The sequence below is a fragment of the Erpetoichthys calabaricus genome, chromosome 13 (genome assembly GCF_900747795.2).
Source record: "Erpetoichthys calabaricus chromosome 13, fErpCal1.3, whole genome shotgun sequence".
NCBI lineage: Eukaryota > Metazoa > Chordata > Cladistia > Polypteriformes > Polypteridae > Erpetoichthys > Erpetoichthys calabaricus.
The window spans coordinates 87,304,916-87,324,463 of record NC_041406.2 but is presented as its reverse complement, the minus strand read 5'-3'; the positions used below and the strand labels follow the sequence as shown (position 1 = coordinate 87,324,463).

The following is a 19,548-nucleotide window of genomic DNA, read 5'->3' as shown; positions in this document are numbered from 1 at the left end:
TCCCACTTATTTAAATAGGCAGACGTACAAAAGCCCAGATGTGTGCCGATTGTCTGACAACTGTTACACGTGTAATAATTTCATTCTTGAAGCACCAGAAGTGAAGCCAGCAGACTCATTGTTTTGAAGGATGTGTTGCTATGGTTTTTACTCACTTCTGAACCAGATAAGGAAGCTTAGGACCCAAAATGATTGAGTTCAATGACCCTCAGGGTGACATACTGACAGAATTACACAGAGAGAAATATCAGCCTTTCCAGATTAGCTCATTTAGCTTTTCCTTTGTTGTGCTTCACATCACTAAAAAAAAAGGGCTAAAATCACATAAAAGCAATGCTAATTGTTCTGGCAACTGATGCAAAATACATTTTCTTATCCTGAAAGCTTAAAAACATACTGTCCTTCATTTTGTGTACAGCAAAATTTGAATCGAGACAGAAGATGTGAAGCTAAGACAGTCGGTCCAATGCCACTCCTGGACTCAGTAGGGCACAGTTAGCAGTTTGAAGAATGACTGCCATCTGCATCAATTGGGTCTTGCTGAGAATTGCCTGGGAAGGTAAGTGTGCCATTATGAAAACTGAAGGTGAAGCAAAGCATTTATGGGAGGAAATAAAGTAAAACAATTTTATTTACCTTACTTATAAATCCACTAAAAAGCAAAAAATAAAAATTTCTTTAACCAAAATTTTCGTGCTTATATGTGACTAAAGGCCAAGGCCGGGTGCGTTTCTGGAATCCCCACCGAAAAAAATAAATAAATCACCGTCCAATCAATGGTGTGAATCTGAATGGCACCGGACCACTTAAAAAACACTTCCCCTTTCTTTTACATCTGTAACCACAGGCAATTAGACAGAGTACCAGAACATACAGAAGAGCAAAGGTTACACATTTATTTATGTATTATTAATAACAAGTAAGCCCGCGATTCACTAGCGAATCGGAAATCCAAGAATGGCAATCAGTTTCTGTTCCGTCCGATATTTGGATGGATGACATATCATGGAGGGTGGGTGCGTCTGGGGAAATGTCATTTAATTCAATAAGCATATCTGTACTAAAGCTGTTTCGTTTTGTGGAGATATGATTCTGTTGCCTTTGCTGACACCGACTGCTGGCAGAGTGGAGCATAACAAGTTTAGTTTACAGGTTGTGGTGTTCGTGTGCCAGCCACTGAGTCAGGGAAGCCGTTGGGTTAGAGTCTGTGACCGTTATGTGATCTATATTACTGGCACAGTGGATTAGAGCAAGTGTAGTGAAGAGGTTGTGTTGTTTGGGCACCACCTACTGACTCTGGGAAGCCGCCTCGTTTGACTGTGGGGCGTACGCCACGGCGCAATATGTGCCTCAGTGGGAAGCCGCTGCATGACGAAATATCATGGAGGGTATATGCTGTGGTGTGGGCGGTTGCATCCGGGCGGCTATACAACCTGGCGTGCACGCTTCACCTCAGGTGTAGTTCACAGGTCGTAGGCATGGTAAAGTTTCCATTTAATTCAATAACCCTATTTGAACTAAAGCGGTTTCTTTGTGTGGGTGCCTTCGTTCATTGTTTGTATCCATGACTATACAGTTTGTGTTGTTTGGGCGCTCACAGATTGTGTTGTCTGGGCGCCACCTACTGACTCTGGGAAGCCGCCGCATTTTGGGAAGCCGCTGCGTTTGATTCTGGGGCGAGTGCCACGGCGCAGCACGTTGTGTTATTTCGGCACCACCTACTGACTCTGGGAAGCCACTGCGTTTGACTCTGGGGCGGGCACCAAGGCCGCAGTGCGCATGTGCCTCGGTGCATCCGCCGTGCATACTGTGGTTTAGTAATATAGATATGGCCAAAAAAATGTATAAGCAGAGTTCAATTGAGTGTTGGCAAAATATTAATACTATGACCTGGGTAACAACCAGTTCACATTGCTTAGACTACCAGGTAGATGTGTCTTATGTTAGTTTCTGGCCCAGTCGGTCAAGCCTTTGAATATGGATGTAGGAGAGGTGGGCTCCTCTTCCATGGATACAAAAATGGCAGAGAAAGAGGGAGAGAGCATTCCTTTGCAAGCCTCCTCTTACTGTCTTAGTCCACCTTTCTTGTGGTACCTCCTGGACCAATAGGACAAGCCGACTCTCTACTTCATACCAATCCTATTTAGCCACAACTGAGTCCTCCCATTACAGACCCCTAATCTAACCCAGTCTTTTCTTCTGGATGTTTGAAGACGAATACAAAAGTTTACCCACATAATGGCCTTTCATCTTAGCTCACCTGTATTCCCCCAGGCTAGCTGGCTAGTCAGTTTCTACAACTTTTGTCCCGTGCGTCTCTGCCGCTCACATATGTGGATTTCACTTTCACCCAGCAACAAATCTTTTAATAGTTGGGGAAAAACAAATTCAAGTGAGGTAAACTTTATCAATATTTTCACTTTGAGAGGTTCTGACCACTGCATAGACGGAGTGTGGGAACTTTATAAATGAAATGCAGAGTTGATAAAAACAAAGGGAGGCAGGAGATGAACTGACGTGTATTGCCTGCAATTTTGCTATATGGGTTAAGGTGTTAAATTTAATTATTATCTTTAGCTTATTGTGGTCTCAGAGGCGCTAAGATTCACACCATCCAAAGATGGTGATTTATTTTTTTTATTGTGGGGACCCCAGTGGCATTCACACTCTCACACACAGAGACACTGTTAATGGCACAATGAATAAAATAAAAAAAATTAATCAAATAATGAAAAATGAACAAACGATATAGCCAATACCACAAAACGCAAAGGCTCTCCCCAGCTCCCCGACACTAACAGCAAATAATAAACACCAACAACAATGTCCAAAACAGTCAAGTATAGCAGGGACAGTTGATGATGGATGTGTGAATAAATAAAACCCTGTGAACAGTTTCTGAAAGCAATAGAAAGTTTTGTCCTACCAGGTTCCTGATGTGGTGTGGGGTTTGAAGTGATTGGGAGCACTCCCTGAGACAAAGACGTATTCAATCAGCACAAATTCACACGGACAGGCAAGCACAGGACAGCACATACAGTAGTACATCCAGGTAGAAACTGTAATCCAAGGTGGTCAAGCCGTAATCCAGTGGTATGTGTAAGGCATATTCACAAACAAAAGGGAGGATTGTGACCACCCCCCATGGGAACATTTTTTCTTGAAAAAACATGTAAAAAGCATTACGTTTTTTGGCTTGAAAAATAACATTTTTATTAAATCTCATCTTTCTATATTGTAAAACATGAAAAACACGAAAAGTACAAAGTAGAAAGTGTGATGATACAAATAATAATAATAATGATGAATAATAATATGAATAGCACACTGCACATGTGCAAGTGATGAAAGCGTCTCCTTTGGATTCCCAGAATCCCTTTTGGTTTCATTGCCCTTTTCAATTTCACTGACCGAAGACCAATTAGCTTGGTCATCACTGCTGATGAGTGGCGTTTCTGGCGAGATGCCATTATGAGGCTAGGCGATGACACGCCTACACCGTTGCCCAGGTAACGCTCGGACCTGATGCTTACACAACACACACCTATACCGTTGCCAGAGTAACGCTTGGCACTAATGCTGCTGGCACTTTTACAGCCGAGGTTTACGAGACGCATCTATACAGTTGCAGAGTCACACTCTGGGCTATAGCTTTTAGTGCTGTGTTTACAGCCCGAGTAACGCTCGGGTCTAACGCTAAGGATGTTAAAGGTCATGCCTGCTCGATCTTCTGCCCAGCAGCCCCTGCAACCTCTGAAGCTGTCCAATAGCATTATAACACTAGGGCTGCTGGGTGATGTAGGACATTTTAAGTAGCTCTGCTTCAAGCTTACCGTGATATCCTAAGCAAGTTAATTAAGTGTAACGTGGTCCATCTCTCTATATATAAAATCCAACGTCTCTCTGTATGTCTGTCCGCTTTTCACGCGAGAATTACTTAACGGATTTAGATCGGGTATTTTTCTATAATTTTCTTGAACATTCTGGTTGAATTTGTGACTTCTCTCATTGTGGTATGTATCATAGTTCGCTTGCAGTATCGATTTATTTGCATGAGTCCGAGAGACACGCAGCAGGCCGAAAAGAGGGTGTTGGGGCCCTCTTCACTCACGCACCAGCCTCGGGGCCTTCCGGTTTATTTTGTGACTTCTCTCATCACACAAAGTTCGCTTGGAGGAGCGTTATATTCACGGTAATCCGAGACAGAGGCTGCGGGCCGAGGGGAGGGGGAAGCGTGACGTCAGGAGTGGGGAGCCGGGCAGGGCCCTCCTCACTGTCCTGTTTCACAAATACATAGCCGGAGCCGTGGGGGACGGCTAGTGTTAAATAAAACGTGTCAGCAGTTGTACTGTGTTTTAAACTTGTATAAAGGCGTCAGACCAAAACACAATAACACCTCTTCCCTCTCGTTTTATTGCTGTAGTAGAGCAGCTGCAGCAAAAGTGGCGGATACAGATTTCATTTGACCGATGTTAGTGAATCAAATTACGTTCACATCTTTGATGTGTCTTTATTCATTTTCTGAGACTGCGAATTCTATTTCCGAGTGAGGAGAAAGGGAGCGCCCCATCCATGGCCCACAGTGCCAGTGCAGCATTGCTAGTTTATTACCACCCTGATTCTAAAAAAGTTGAGACAGTGTGGAGAACGCCATTAAGAACAAGAAGAAGTGATTTGTAAATTCTATCCACCGTGTACTACAACTACAAACTACATACAGCTCCTCAAGGGTTTACAGAGCGTGCATCCATAAGAAGGAGCTGATGTTTGTAAAGAACAGAGGGACAACTATTAGGTGAGATCTGCACTCCTTTTAAAATAAACTCGAATCTTAAAATGATTTGAGCAAATCTGATGCCAGAAGGTGACAAATCTTGTCTGTGTTAAACTGCCAAAATAATATTGTATGTCTTTAATATTAAGCGGACGGATTGATTTTCATTTATACCTCCACACACTTGATCAACGGGAAATTACAGTATAAAGACAGAAAAAGAACATACGCTTCTGAGATGGTGAGGTCTGTTCATTCAGGGCAATTAATTGCACCGTAATCCAGTGGCTACCAGTGACAGGAAATTAGCCTTCACGAAAGATATCTTTGTAATAAGGACGGCAAATTAAAGCAGCAGTGCAATCAATGTGAGAAGAACAACAATCAATGTAATTTGATTATCTTAAAAACACATTGGATCACACATTATGGCAGAAGCTGATTACTCAAGGTCAGGCTAAAGTTTCCGACTCACGCAGGTGATTTAATGAGACTGCTCAAAGAACAGGAGCAGGAGAGCAGATACAGACCATAAAATAATAATCACATCCTCGTTTGCATCTCTCTAGCCTGGGGTGTAGGATTATTAGGCCATCACAGTCACATAGAAATGTGGTTGTTTTTCTTAACACATTTTGAAGGCAAACATTGTTTGAATATACATTTATTTAACTTTACAATGAAAGTTTGTCAGTAGTGTGTCCTTTGTAGTTCCTTCCCTCTCTTCGCAATTTCTCCCACCTCCATTAAAACCATCTAGTGCTTCCCTACTCCTATCTGTTTTCAAACCTACTTAATCCAGTTTTTGTTGCACATCCAAAAGGCCTGCATTTTACTTTAATCTGTGAAACTAAATGAATAAATGGGTGTGGCTGTGCCATATAAAGGAGTGACACACACACACACACACACACACACACACACACACACACACACACACGCACGCACACGCACACACACACACAGGACTGGCTCCTGACATGCGCTGATGTTTAGTCAATGTAATGGGAGCTAATGCCCATTTTAAAAGTCTCCTAGTGAGCTCTACTGATCATTCATTTGATTAATTAGACAAAAATAATAGAATAAAAGAGGTAAAGCAGTATAAAAACTAAATACATACTCAGTGAAGACCCACAGAAGAAAAACAAAAACAAAATATGAATGGAAATAAAAGAATGGGTCATAATGATGGAAGCCTGTGACGCTTATGGTTAATGGACATAATGGAATGTAATATCTAAGCATTATTTCAAAGCAAAGGAAGAGATAAAAATTGCAATGAAATAAACATCTAAAAAGACCACAAAAAGCCAGAATATTATTATTATTAATATTGCATGTCTCTCTAACACCTTGAATTTGCCATAACAGCTAGTCAGCGAGGTGTGTAGGTTAGAACTTTACACCTTAAGGTTGCTAATTCAGCCTCACATCTGAGTGACTGCAAACTTTGAGAAAGTCACTTAACTGGCCACTACTTCAACTGTAAAATATGTACATATACATACATATATACTTATGTTGCATATTTGTAGCTAGAGATCCAAAAAGGGAGAAAATGAGTTACGTATCTTAAAATAGTGTTTTACTCCTAAGCTTTCGAGAACCTACCTGGTATCATCATCAGAGGAAAATGATTAGACATACAGGAATCAAAGGCAATATATAGCAAGTGAGGGGTGTTGGGTGGGGGCGAGGTTGAACTGAAGGATTAATAAGGTCACACACGTGTTCATCGGAGGCAGGCTAAGGGCTTAACCGAGTGCAGAAAACCTGCACTCCCTTCCTAGCCACACCACCTTCTGACCTCACTTTCAGCTTCAATCCTCACGGACCCGCCTCTTCCTCCCCTAAAATTATAAAAGCCTAGCACCTTCCTTTCCTATACTGTCCCTATTTGGATGCTGACCCAGAAAGTACTCTGGAGCTACTATCTTTGTTTTGCAATTGTGTACAATATACAGGGGTGAATCCCCAACTCTTTTGGATTCTGGCACTTCAGTCAATCAATTGTATCGGTTGTGCATTAGCGGCTAATCAACGTTATCTCTCCTTGGTGGTCTCGTTTTGCCGATGTTCTCGCCCTCCTTGTGTATCAGCGGCTAAGCAAGTTTGTCTCTTTTCTCGGTGGTTTCACTTTGGCGACAGAGTCACTTTCTTTGAGCTTCATACTGTAGCCTCACACTTCCAGGCCAGACAGACAGACACACATACTTCCGTGTAGTCGTTTATATATTTTATATATATATATATATATATATATATATATATATATATATATATATACATATACATACACACACATATTATATATATACACAATACATATATATATATATATATATATATATATATATATATATATATATATATATATTATATATATACAGTACATATATATATACACATATTATATATATACAGTACATATATATATACACATATTATATATATACAGTACATATATATATATATATACACATTATATATATATATATACAGTACATATATATATATACACATTATATATATATATACAGTACATATATATATACACATATTATATATATACACAATACATCCATCCATCCATTTTCGAACCCACTGAATCCGAACACAGGGTCACGGGTGTCTGCTGGAGCCAATCCCAGCCAACACAGGGCACAAGGCAGGAACCAATCCTGGGCAGGGTGCCAACCCACCGCTGTATACAATACATATATATATATATTATATATTATATTATATATATACAATACATACATAATATATATATATACATATTATATATATACAATACATATATATTATATATACATATTATATATATACACTCTTACCTGGAACTCTTATCTGGCCGGGATGCCCAGAGTGTCGAAGGACTGGGGGAGAGAGTATTTTCAGGACACTTTCTCCCCCGGGTTGATAAAGGGTAGCCCCCTTGGTTTCCAGCAGGGCCAGAGACGCATGGACCTTTCCAGGGCCTTATTTGGCTACAATTCCACCACAGCCGGAAGCTCGTTGGACACCTGGAGTCCTTCCGGGTGCCCTATAAAAAGGAGCCCAGTCCCCAACCATTCTAGAGTTGGAGTTGGGAGGAAGAGGACAAAGCCTGAAGAGGAGTGGAGGGAGGAGGACTGGCAGCAAGAACGCACTGAATGGTGTTGTGTTGATTGGTATTTTGGGCATTTTAGATTGTAAATAAACGTGTGTAGTGTGGCAAAACCTGTCTGCTACCTGTCTGTGTCCGGGTTGGCGTCACAACACATACACACACTGTGTGTTTATGAATGTATATATTTACAGATGTATACAGTATGTACAGTAAATACACGGTGTATATATAGTTAGAGTGGTGGGTCTGTGGTTAGGAGCTGTGCTGTTATCTGGACTTTAAAGCTTCCATAATTTAGGGCAGGGCAAACACATGTAATGCAATAATTCCACAGGCCTGCCGGAGGTGCTGATCTTTCATCCTACTTACCTGCAGCACAAACAAAACCATTCAGAGTTCAGTAGATCTCTAAGGATTAACTAAAGACAAGACACCAGCCATCAAAGGGCAATCAGTAAAAGCCTGAACTTTTAACCAGCAGATATCAAAACTATTTGTGTGTGTGTGTGTGTGCGTGTGTGAGGGATAGAAGGTCTGCTTTCTTTAAAAAGATCTTCCTGTTTGCTAGGCTTGCTTTGCGGGCACCCAAAGATTACTCACTTTCTAAAAGTGCTGCTGATCTGTGGGTAGAAACGTATTATTGAAAAACACAGCTCAGCTTTTGTCCTAAAGCTACTTTTAGAAACAAGATCACACAAAACAGGCTGTCAGCAGTGCTGCTCTCCCATACAGTGAACATAGGATTAGAAAAGAGAGGAGAAGCACAAAGGCCATTCATGATCTCTGCACATTCTGGCCTTAAGATGGATATTTGCAGATCTCTCCCCCCCCCCCCCCAACAACATACCAAATACTTCATTGTCATCTGATGTTTCTACGTCCGGCTCTGGACTTTCATAAGCTTCCGTAGTTACAATCTGCAAAAGAAGATGAGAAGGTCATTATTTTAATTAATTTCTTTTTAATACACTGTATACAGAATATACAGAGCATTTACAAATGGATGAAGAAGTTCAAAAAATGGTGGGATAAGTGTTAGGCATGACAAAGGAGGGGGATGAACTACTGATTGATCTCCTTCAGTTTTTATGATTTGATGGCCATTATGCACCTAAACAAATGAAAAAGTGTTTGTGTGTCTGGTTGCTATGTCTCTGTCATTGCAAATAATGACGTATCACAAACATTTTTGGCAGTTGATGCACTGCTTTTGTCATTCCAACAGGTGGTGCATCACAAACATTACCACTGCTTTTATGAATTCCACACCAAATGCCCTATAACAGAGACATGCTGTATGTAATTCATGCTGCAATGCAAATGCTGACATTGAGGTTTACGTTAATTACACAGATTTCAGCTCATCTTAGACGGGTAGCACAGCTAGTATATAATTAAAGGACAAGCGTCTTTGTGTCCATCTGGATGCAAAGTCTCTGTCATTCCAACAGATGGTGCATCACAAACATTAACACTGCTTTTACAAATTCCATACCAAATGCCCTATAACAGAGACATATATATACTGTATGCTGAAATGCAGACATTGAAGCTAAAGTTTACGTTAATTACACACATTTCATCTCATCTTAGACGGGTAGAACAGCTAGTATATAATAAAAGGACAAGCTTCTTTGTGTCCATCTGAATGTTATGTCTCTGTCATTCCAACGAATGGTGCATCACAAACATTTGTAGCAATAAAACGCACTGCATTTTTCATTCCCATAGATGCCACATCACAAATATTAACACTGCTTTTACAAACCCCAGACCAAATAACATACAACAGAGACAATATGCGTGTAATGTTAATGTTGAGGTCTATGTTGATTAGTTACATGTAATATTTGGATTGAATTCTACTGTATAGCACAGCTAGTATATAATAAAAGGTCAAGTGTCTGCATGTCTGTCCAGCTGCTATGTCTCCATCATTCCAATTGGTTGTGCATCACAAACATCTGCAGTAACAAAATGCATTACAATTGTCATTCCAACAGGGGGTGCATCACAAACATTTGTAGTGCCCCATTGTTTGTCATTCCCATAGATGCCATACCATAAACATTAACGCTGCTGTTACGAATCCCACACCAAATAGCATACAACAGAGCTATATGCGGTAATGTTAATGCTGAGATCTACGTTGATTAGTTAGATTTCAATCCGTCCTAAATGGGTAGCACAGCTAGTATATAATAAAAGGACAAGTGTTTGTATGTCTGTCCAGCTGTTATATCTCCGTCATTCAAATTGGTAGCACATCACAAGCACCTGTGGTAATGCATTGCAGTTGTCATTCCAACAGATGGCGCATCACAAAAACATTAGCACTGTTTTTACGAATCCCATACCAAATGGCCTATACTGTAACAGAGGCATATGCATTGCATGGTGCACTGCAAACGTTAACACTGAGGTCCATGTTGATTACTTAAAATTTCGATCGGTCTTAAATGGGCAGCACAGCTAGTTGTTAGGATTAACAAGTAAAATAACTAAATTTGACCCCTTAAGCAAAAATACTTGTTTATAATTGGAAAGTTTCCAAACTGTTAACAAGTTCATTTGCATGTATGCCAGCTTATGATATTTCACAGTAGATTCTCCCTTGTGTTTGCTATTAGGGGCCTTGGAAGTGGTAGGCCTATCTATGTGGGATGATGAAATGTGGACTTAGAGATCAGTCAAAGCTCAACATAAAAGTCATTTACTTTAAAGCTGCTGACAGACAGTAAGACAGGAACAAGGGAAATGAAAGACATAGAAGGACAGTTCATTTATTTTTAGATGCCGTTCCTTAATTAGGAAGTATTCTCGGCAGTTTGTGCAGTGAAGGTAGGAGAGCTGATCATTTTAGGTATACCTGAGCCGATTTTTCAGGTGTTTTTAAAAAAATTTTTCCAACAATAAAATCTAGTGAAGAATGTTTTGGTTGCTTGCCCTTTACTTAAAACTCCTAATCTCCAAGTAAACATTCAAAAGGTAACGGTCAAATGGATATGTGAGATGGAGATTAGAAACCTGCAGGCCTTGTCCTGTGGATTCATGAAGTGAAACTGCAGTGGTCATAAAAGTTACTTGACAAGCAAACGGGGAAGGAAGGGGGTTGCACTGTTAGTGAATATCCCACTCAACCTTACCCTGCAAAAATGGAACTTAAACCTGATTGAGTTGAAATGGCTTTAAAAAACGCAGCCCAGCTTAAAGATGCTTTAAAGACCTGTAATGGAGCGTATATCTCTCTCTATTTAAAATCCAACGCCTGTCTGTCTGTTTGTCTGTATGTCTGTTCGCTTTTCACGCGAGAGCTACTTAAAGGATTTAGATCGGGGTTGTTTTTCTATAATTTGCTTGAACATTCCAGTTGATGGGCTGCACGGTGGCACAGTGGGTAGCACTGCTGCCTCGCAGTTGGGGGACCTGGAGAACTGGGTTCGCTTCCCGGGTCCTCCCTGCATGGAGTTTGCATGTTCTCCCCATGTCTGCGTGGGTTTCCTCCCACAGTCCAAAGACATGCAGGTTAGGTGGATTGGCGATTCTTAATTGGCCCTAGTGTGTGCTTGGTGCTTGTGTGTGTCCTGCGGTGGGTTGGCACCCTGCCCAGGATTGGTTCCTGCCTTGTGCCCTGTGTTGGCTGGGATTGGCTCCAGCAGACCCCCGTGACCCTGTGTTCGGATTCAGAGGGTTGGAAAATGGATGGATGAATGGATTCCAGTTGATTCTACAACTTCTCTCACTGCACTATGTATCATAGTTTGCTTGCGGTACCGATTTATTTGCACAAATCCAAGAGAGACGCAGTGGGCTGAGGGGAAAGGGTAGGGGCCCTCCTCACTCACGCGCCAGCCTCGGGGCGTATCTTACTTCCGCTTAGCTAATTAACGAGAGAACTACTTAATGGATTTAGATGGGGTTTTTTCTAGAACCTGCTTGAACCTTCTGGTTGATCCGACTTCTCTCATCGCGCTAAGAATCAAAGTTTGCTTGCAGGAGCGATACATTCGCACTAACCTCATTGGTACAAAATCAACATTATCCAAAACTGATCATTTTTCATTTGTTATTGATAATTCCTCTGTTATTGATAATTCTCTCCCTTTCCCCTTGACAGTACTTTATCCTTTCAGTCCCACATCAATAACATCTCCCGGTCTGCGTATTTCCACCTGCGTAACATTAATCGTATTCGCTCCTCCGTCACTCCCCACACCTTGTTCATAGCCTTATCACTTCTCGTCTGGATTATTGCAATTCCCTTTTCTTTGGTCCTTCTCACAAATCTCTTTATAAGCTTCAGCTGTCCAGAATTCATTACTAGGACCCCCTCTATTCACCATATCACTCACGTCTTGCAGCAGCTTCATTGGCTTCCAGTTCAGTTCCGAATTCAATTCAAAACTTTTAAGGCTCTCCACAACCTCGCCCCTCCATATCTGTCCGACCTCCTCCCTGTTGCCATTCCCTCCCCGTACCCTTAGATCCTCTTCATCCATTGCGGTACCCGGATGGGGGTGGTACCGAGCCGGGACGCCCGATAAGACCGGAGGAGGGCTTGTGCCTCCTCCAGACCTCGAGGGGGCGACCACCCTGGGGGCCGCGGGTACAGAGCTGGGAAGCGTGACCCTGTAGGGGCCCGTGGTCACCACCAGGGGGACCCCAATACCTGGAGGACCCTGGATCTCAGCACTTCCGCCACACCAGGGAGTACTGGGAGGAAGAGGAACAGGGACACCTAGAGTGCTTCTGGGGAGACAGCCGGCACTTCCGCCACACTGGGGCGTGTCGGTGGGAGATTGCCGGAAACACACCTGGAGCACATCTGGGTGCTTATTTAAAGGGGCCGCCTCCCTTCAGAGAGGGACTTGAGTCGGGTGGAAGAAGGACAAGGTCTCTGGAGGAGAGAAGGAGGCGGTCTGAAGACACACAGAGAGAGAGAAGGCATTGTGTTGGCCTGGACTGTGGGGTATTGGGGGTCTGTGAGTGATCTGTAAATATGGAACGCCTCAATAAATGTGTGTGGGGTGATTACAACATGTCTGCGTATCTGTGTCCGGGTCCACACCATCCACTCAACTGTCCCCTTTGTCCGTCTAAACACCATGAGAAGCATATCATTCAGTTGCTCTGCTCCCCAGCTTTGGAACTCACTCCCATCTGAGCATAGAAATATTGACTCATTCTCACTTTTCAAATCTAAACTTCAGACTCATTTGTTTAAGACTGCTTTTTCCTGGTGGCATGGATCGTGGACTATCTTAAAGACAGACCTCAGTATGTACATCTTGGGAACTGCAGATCTGACATTGTGGTCAGCAATACAGGAGCGCCGCAGGGGACTGTACTTTCTCCGGTCCTGTTCAGCCTATATACATCGGACTTCCAGTACAACTCGGAGTCCTGCCACGTGCAAAAGTTCGCTGACGACACTGCTATCGTGGGCTGCATCAGGAGTGGGCAGGAGGAGGAGTATAGGGACCTAATCAATGACTTTGTTAAATGGTGCGACTCAAACCACCTGCAACCGAACACCAGCAAAACCAAGGAGCTGGTGGTGGATTTTAGGAGGCCCAGACCCCTCATGGACCCCGTGATCATCAGAGGTGACTGTGTGCAGATGGTGCAGACCTATAAATACCTGGGAGTGCAGCTGGATGATAAATTGGACTGGACTGCCAATACTGATTCTCTGTGTAAGAAAGGACAGAGCCGACTATACTTCCTTAGAAGGCTGGCGTCCTTCAACATCTGCAATAAGATGCTGCAGATATTCTATTAGACGGTTGTGGCGAGCACCCTCTTCTACGTGGTGGTGTTCTGGGGAGGCAGCATTAAGAAGAAAGACGCCTCACGCCTGGACAAACTGGTGAGGAAGGCAGGCTCTATTGTAGGCACGGAGCTGGACAGTTTGACATCAGTGGCAGAGTGACGGGCGCTGAGCAGACTCCTGTCAATCATGGAGAATCCACTGCATCCACTGAACAGGATCATCTCCAGACAGAGGAGCAGCTTCAGTGACAGACTACTGTCACCGTCCTGCTCCACTGACAGACTGAGGAGATCGTTCCTCCCTCACACTATGCGACTCTTCAGTTCCACCCGGGGGGGTAAACGTTAACATTATACAAAGTTATTGTCTGTCTGTATACCTGCATTGTTATCACTCTTTAATTTAATATTGTTCTTTATCAGTGTGCTGCTGCTGGAGTATGTGAATTTCCCCTTGGGATTAATAAAGTATCTATCTATCTATCTATCTATCTATCTATCTATCTATCTATCTATCTATCTATCTATCTATCTATCTGTTTCTCTTTGATTACAATTGCTCTCTCTGATTTTAACTTTTGTATTTTACTTTTGTATTGTTCGATGTCCTTGAGTGTTTAGAAAGGTGCCTACAAATAAATAAAACGTATTATTATTATTATTAATCTGAGACAGAGACTGCGGGCCAAGGAGAGGGGAAAGTGTGACATCAGGAGTGGGGAGTCGGTCTACCTCTGCGTTTTGGAGCGTAACTTGCCTCCGCTTAGTTAGTGATACCCTTTTTGTTTATTGATTATTAAAGTTTGTCCTGTTTCACTGCTACGCCGCCGGAGCCACTGGGAACGGCTAGTGTAGCAGATACACTCACCAGCCACTTTATTAGGTACATCCTACTAGTACCAGGTTGGACCCCTTTAACCTTCAGATCTGCCGTAATTCTTCATGGCACAAGATTGAACAAGGTGCTGGAAACAGTCCTCAGGGATTGTGGTCCATATTGACATGATAGCATCACACAGTTGCTGCAGATTTGTCAGCTGCACATCCATGATGTGACTCTCCCGTTCCACCACACCAACGGTACTCTACAGAATTGAGATCTGGTGACTGTGGAGGCCATCTGAGTCTGGTGAACTCATCGTCATGTTCAAGAAACCAGTTTGAGATGATCTGAGCTTTGAGACATGGCGCCTTATCCTGCCGGTAGTAGCCATCAGAAGATGAGTACACTGCGGTCATAAAGGGATGGACATGGTGGACAACAATATTCAGGTATGCTGGGGCACAAAGTGTGCCAAGAAAATATCTCCCACATCATCACACCACCATCACCAGCCTGAACCGTTGATACACGGCAGGACGGAGCCATGCTTTTATCCTGTTGATGCCAAATTCTGTCCCTAACATCCAAATGCTGTCGAAGGAATTGACACTCATCAGACCAGGCAGCGTTTTTTCCAGTCTTCTATTGTTTAATTTTGGTGAAACCATGTGAATTGAAGTCATCAGTGGTCTGTAAGGAGGCGTACCTTTTTGGGCCATAGTAACTCGCGAGATGGAGCTCCACCAAAGAACCGACAAACCCTTAACTTTGAGTAAATTAGAAATCCACGCTTAAGGGGCATGTGCCTACGAGCGCTCTTTCTGCTCTTTTTGATTTGTTTTAGATGAATAAAAGGGACGACCTGATTGGCGCCCTGTAACCTTTCCCGCCGTCTTGAACTCTCATTCCTGTATCCGGGCCGCCACACCAGCACGACCTTTGAGGTGTGGAAGTAACCAGAATGCCCAGCAAACAGAATAAACAAACTGCACTCGAACAGTAAATGGGGTCCCTGGTGGGGTGTGACGGCAGTATTAAGCACCGCTTCATTCTGCTCCCACTTTAAAAAGTGTCAGCACTCCATCGGCTTTTTGCTCCGTGTGATCTGTGACTACACTTTTAACATTTTTCTGCCTCGTTCGGTTTATTCAATACCAAAAAGGCCCGATGACAAATGTGCCCACTTTCCCCGAATAATAAAAGCCCTTAGCAAAACATCGGCCATGAACACGTCTTATTATGAAGGCAGATTGTAGAAATGTAAATTTAAGAATATACTGAGCTAATTTCACACTTCATACTCATTACTGTCTCGGAGTATTTAAAATATTTGATTATTAGCTGCACACAGATGGTTGGCCAATATGGGAAGTGGGAAAATGTAGTCATTACTCTGAGGTTAGCATTTCCTTTATTAAAATGTATGAACTAAATTATCAAGGCAGACTGTAATCAGTACAATGCAAAGGATAAGACAATGGCATACCTTTTTTTTTTTTATATATCTTTAATAATACAGAATATCTATCAGTTTTGAGTGCCGTATTTGAAATAATGGGATCCTTTCAGGGCAAATTACACAGAACTGCAAATTCTTCACATGGTATGTGTATCCAAAAGCTTCTCAGATCTGCTCTCCACTCAGCCATTAATTATCTTCATCCACTTTAATCACTTGGCCTCATGGGGGCACTCGATTGATGAGAAATACATTTGCCCAAACATGATGCCAATTTGTAGTGGGGTCATTTACATACTGTATGCCAGTCAAACAGTGCAAATGTGGGCTCTGAATGAGAATTAGGAATTAAAAATGAGCCCCCCCAACAATAATATAATTTTCATTACTTTTTAACATATCATTTACACTCATCTGTCCTGACTGGTGAAAGTGTGGGTACAGCTTGAAAATGGCTGTCCAACGAGACAATTAATGAGATCTTCATTTTAAGCGTCTCCTCTCCGTGTCAACATTTTCAAGGTAATTTCACTCAGTGACAAGTAATTAAGAACAAGCTTTCATAATAAGGTCATTCCCCCCCCCCCCCCCCCCCCCTTGTGAATAATTTGTCCAGGACGTCACTCTCTCTGGCAGTAATTACTAGGAAGGACCAAAACATTTTGGGTTTTACCGATTAAGAGAAACACCCCAATTGTGCTTTACTCACTTAGAATATGAATCCAAATTAGAAAGCACTAGCCAACCCGCGGCGTACCATACGCCGCATAATCAGGCTGGGTTTTTAATGATTTTTAAGCACAGGGAAAAAATCAGTAACCTGTGAGTAGTGATGGCGGGCGGAGTGAAGCCTCGCGAAGCATCAACACGTTTGAAGCAATTGTGTCGGAAATCGTATCGAAGCTTCGAAGCATTTAACACTCACTTCTCTAGTGACACCTCCTGGCCATTTTCATTAACGTTACAGAAACTTATGATACACTTGAATGACGTCTGTTAAAACTCTTATTGCTTTTTTTTTTTTTCGCAGCTACAGACTGACAACGAAGAGAAGGGTTCGTCAGCAGCTTCTAGTGTGTGATGTGTAAAAAATATAAATATAACTTCTTTAACTGCCTTGTAGCGCTGTAGTAGTACGGCTGCTTTGCAGTAAGGAGACAGTGGAAGATTGTGGGTTCGCTTCCTGGTTCCTCCCTGTGTGGATAGCAAATTATCCGTGACAAACAAACTGTTTTACACGCTGCAAACCAACCCGCTACGCTTTTTCAATGTTTTTTAAGCAGAGGGAAAAAAATGAACATTTGCAAAATCGGTAACGCTGCTTTCAGTAAGTACAATGCACACGCGTTTAGTTTGTTGGTGACTTTTTGCCAGCTGTCTTTCCTGGTTTGGGCTGTTTTTGCAGTGTTACCGCTTGTGCATATTAAATCTTGAATTCCTTTGAGTAACTAACTAACTAACTAACACCCACCCACTCAGCTTGTGTGAAAAAAATGCGCCCGTTCTTTCATCATTTTGTTGCAGCAATATACATTGTGTTTTCACTCAGCGCGGAGGTGCGCATTCATCTCGGATTATTACATCCAGCTAATCTGCTACACGACTGTGTTTGAAAAACCGATTTATCCCAGATGAGTTTCACCGGCATTAATGATTAGGAATCTGGTTGGAACAAAACACTGCAGCCACAGGGGTTCAGCAGGACCGAGTTTGGGAAACACCGCTGAACACTCGTGGCACTTGCCAACTCACGGCGTATCATATGTCGCATAATTATGTGTTGATGGGTGAACACTTTCTGAACGACACAGTTGTCCAAACAGAAGTGAAAGTAAAATCGAGCCTGGTGCATTATTTAACTGCATTCTCTGTCTTGTAGCGCAGTGGTAGTGTTGCTGCTTTACAGTAAGGAGACTGTGGAAGATTTTGGGTTCGTTTGGGCTGCATTTGCAGTGTTACCGCCTGTGCATATTAAATCTTGAAATCGTTCGACTAACAAATTAACTAACACCCACCCACACACACACAGCTTGTGTGAAACAATGCGCCTGTACTTTCATCATTTTGTTGCAGCCTATCAAAGACTTGCTGCCCCCAACTCAAGGTGGCTCAGAGGTCCATGTGTAGCGTACAACAGATGAACATAAATGACGGTGTTTTTTTCGAGGCGTCGCGTCCCAGTTAGTGGGCGTGGCTCTGCGAGTTGTCGTTGTATCCAATGGTCATAGAGTTGGTGGGCGAGGCTCTTTCCTACTTGTCGGCGGCTTAGTGAATCCACGCCTCTTCCTGCGTGCTTTCATGGGTGTCTTGTTTTGGTGTGCGTGCTTTCATGGGTGTCTTCCCCTTCTGGCGTCGACTTTGTGAATTATATATATAGATTTTAAGATGGAAAATCTTTTATCAGTGGCACCTCTGCAAGAGAACCACCTCTTTCAACCCTCGCAAACATATCCAGTTTTTTAATACCTGGAAAGGTTTTGGGATTAAAATGCTCAGAGATCTTTATATAGACAACATATTTACATCTTTTGAACAATTACGTTCAAAATTCAACATCCCAGATACACATTTCTTTCACTATCTTCAAATTAGAAATTTTGTTAAACAGAAATTGCCCGATTTCCCCCACCTCGCACCCTCCACAATGCTGGAAAATATACTGCTCAATTTTGAGGAATTAAACACCATTTCCTCATTATATAAAATCCTATTAGAGTCCCTACCTTTCAAAAATCCAAGAGGACGTTGGGAAGAAGATCTCTTAATCAATATATCAGAAAAGGAGTGGAAGGTAGCAAAGCAGAGAATTCACTCGAGCTCCATATGCGCAAAGCATAGAATTATTCAACTAAAAATTATATATCAAGCTCATCTGTCTCGCTTAAAACTGTCCAAAATGTTTCCAGGGCGAGATCCAACCTGCGAACGCTGCACCCAAGCTCCTGCCTCACTGGGTCACATGTTCTGGGCCTGCACCAAATTAACATCATTTTGGACCAAAATTTTTAAGTGCCTTTCAGACAGCCTGGGGGTCCCAATCCCTCCTAACTCATTAACAGCTGTGTTCGGTGTTCTTCCAGATGGACTTGAAGTGGAGAAGGACAAGCAAACGGTGATTGCATTCACTACACTTTTGGCACGCAGACTTATTCTGTTAAACTGGAAGAATCCTAACTCTCCTCTGATAAGTCAGTGGGAAACCGATGTTTTATATTACTTGAAATTGGAAAAAATCAAATTCTCAGTTAGAGGATCTGTACAAAATTTTTTCAAAACCTGGCAGGATCTGATCAATATTATATTAGAATAAGAGAAATACCGTAAATACCTGCATATAGGACGCATTTTTTTTCTTAAGAACTAGGCGTAAAAACCCAGGTGCGTCTTATACATGGATACTTTTATTACAAAAATTATAAATCTATATATATAATTCACCGAGCCCCGCCCACCAACAATTCACTACGCACGACATGACAGAGCCCCGCCCGCCAAATCTAACCCTCCTCCTGCCACACACGCAAACTGTTTTACACACTGCATACAGCGATTGCCAAACGTGATTATGGTACCCTTCTCCTGCTACACTCGCAAACTGTTTT

General features: G+C 42.4%; 2 protein-coding genes across 3 annotated transcripts in view; one reads left to right on the top strand and one right to left on the bottom strand.

Annotated features, from left to right (window-relative positions):
• galr1a (galanin receptor 1a) overlaps positions 1-19,548 on the top strand; it is a 414,821-nt gene that overhangs the window by 38,091 nt on the left and 357,182 nt on the right. The gene's annotated exons all lie outside the window — the stretch shown is intronic.
• mbpa (myelin basic protein a) overlaps positions 1-19,548 on the bottom strand; it is a 149,818-nt gene that overhangs the window by 108,508 nt on the left and 21,762 nt on the right. For both annotated transcript variants that reach the window (XM_028817203.2, XM_028817204.2), the window contains exon 2: positions 8,740-8,809. In XM_028817203.2, the coding sequence (XP_028673036.1) occupies positions 8,740-8,809 (70 nt within the window). The remainder of the gene's footprint in view (positions 1-8,739; positions 8,810-19,548) is intronic.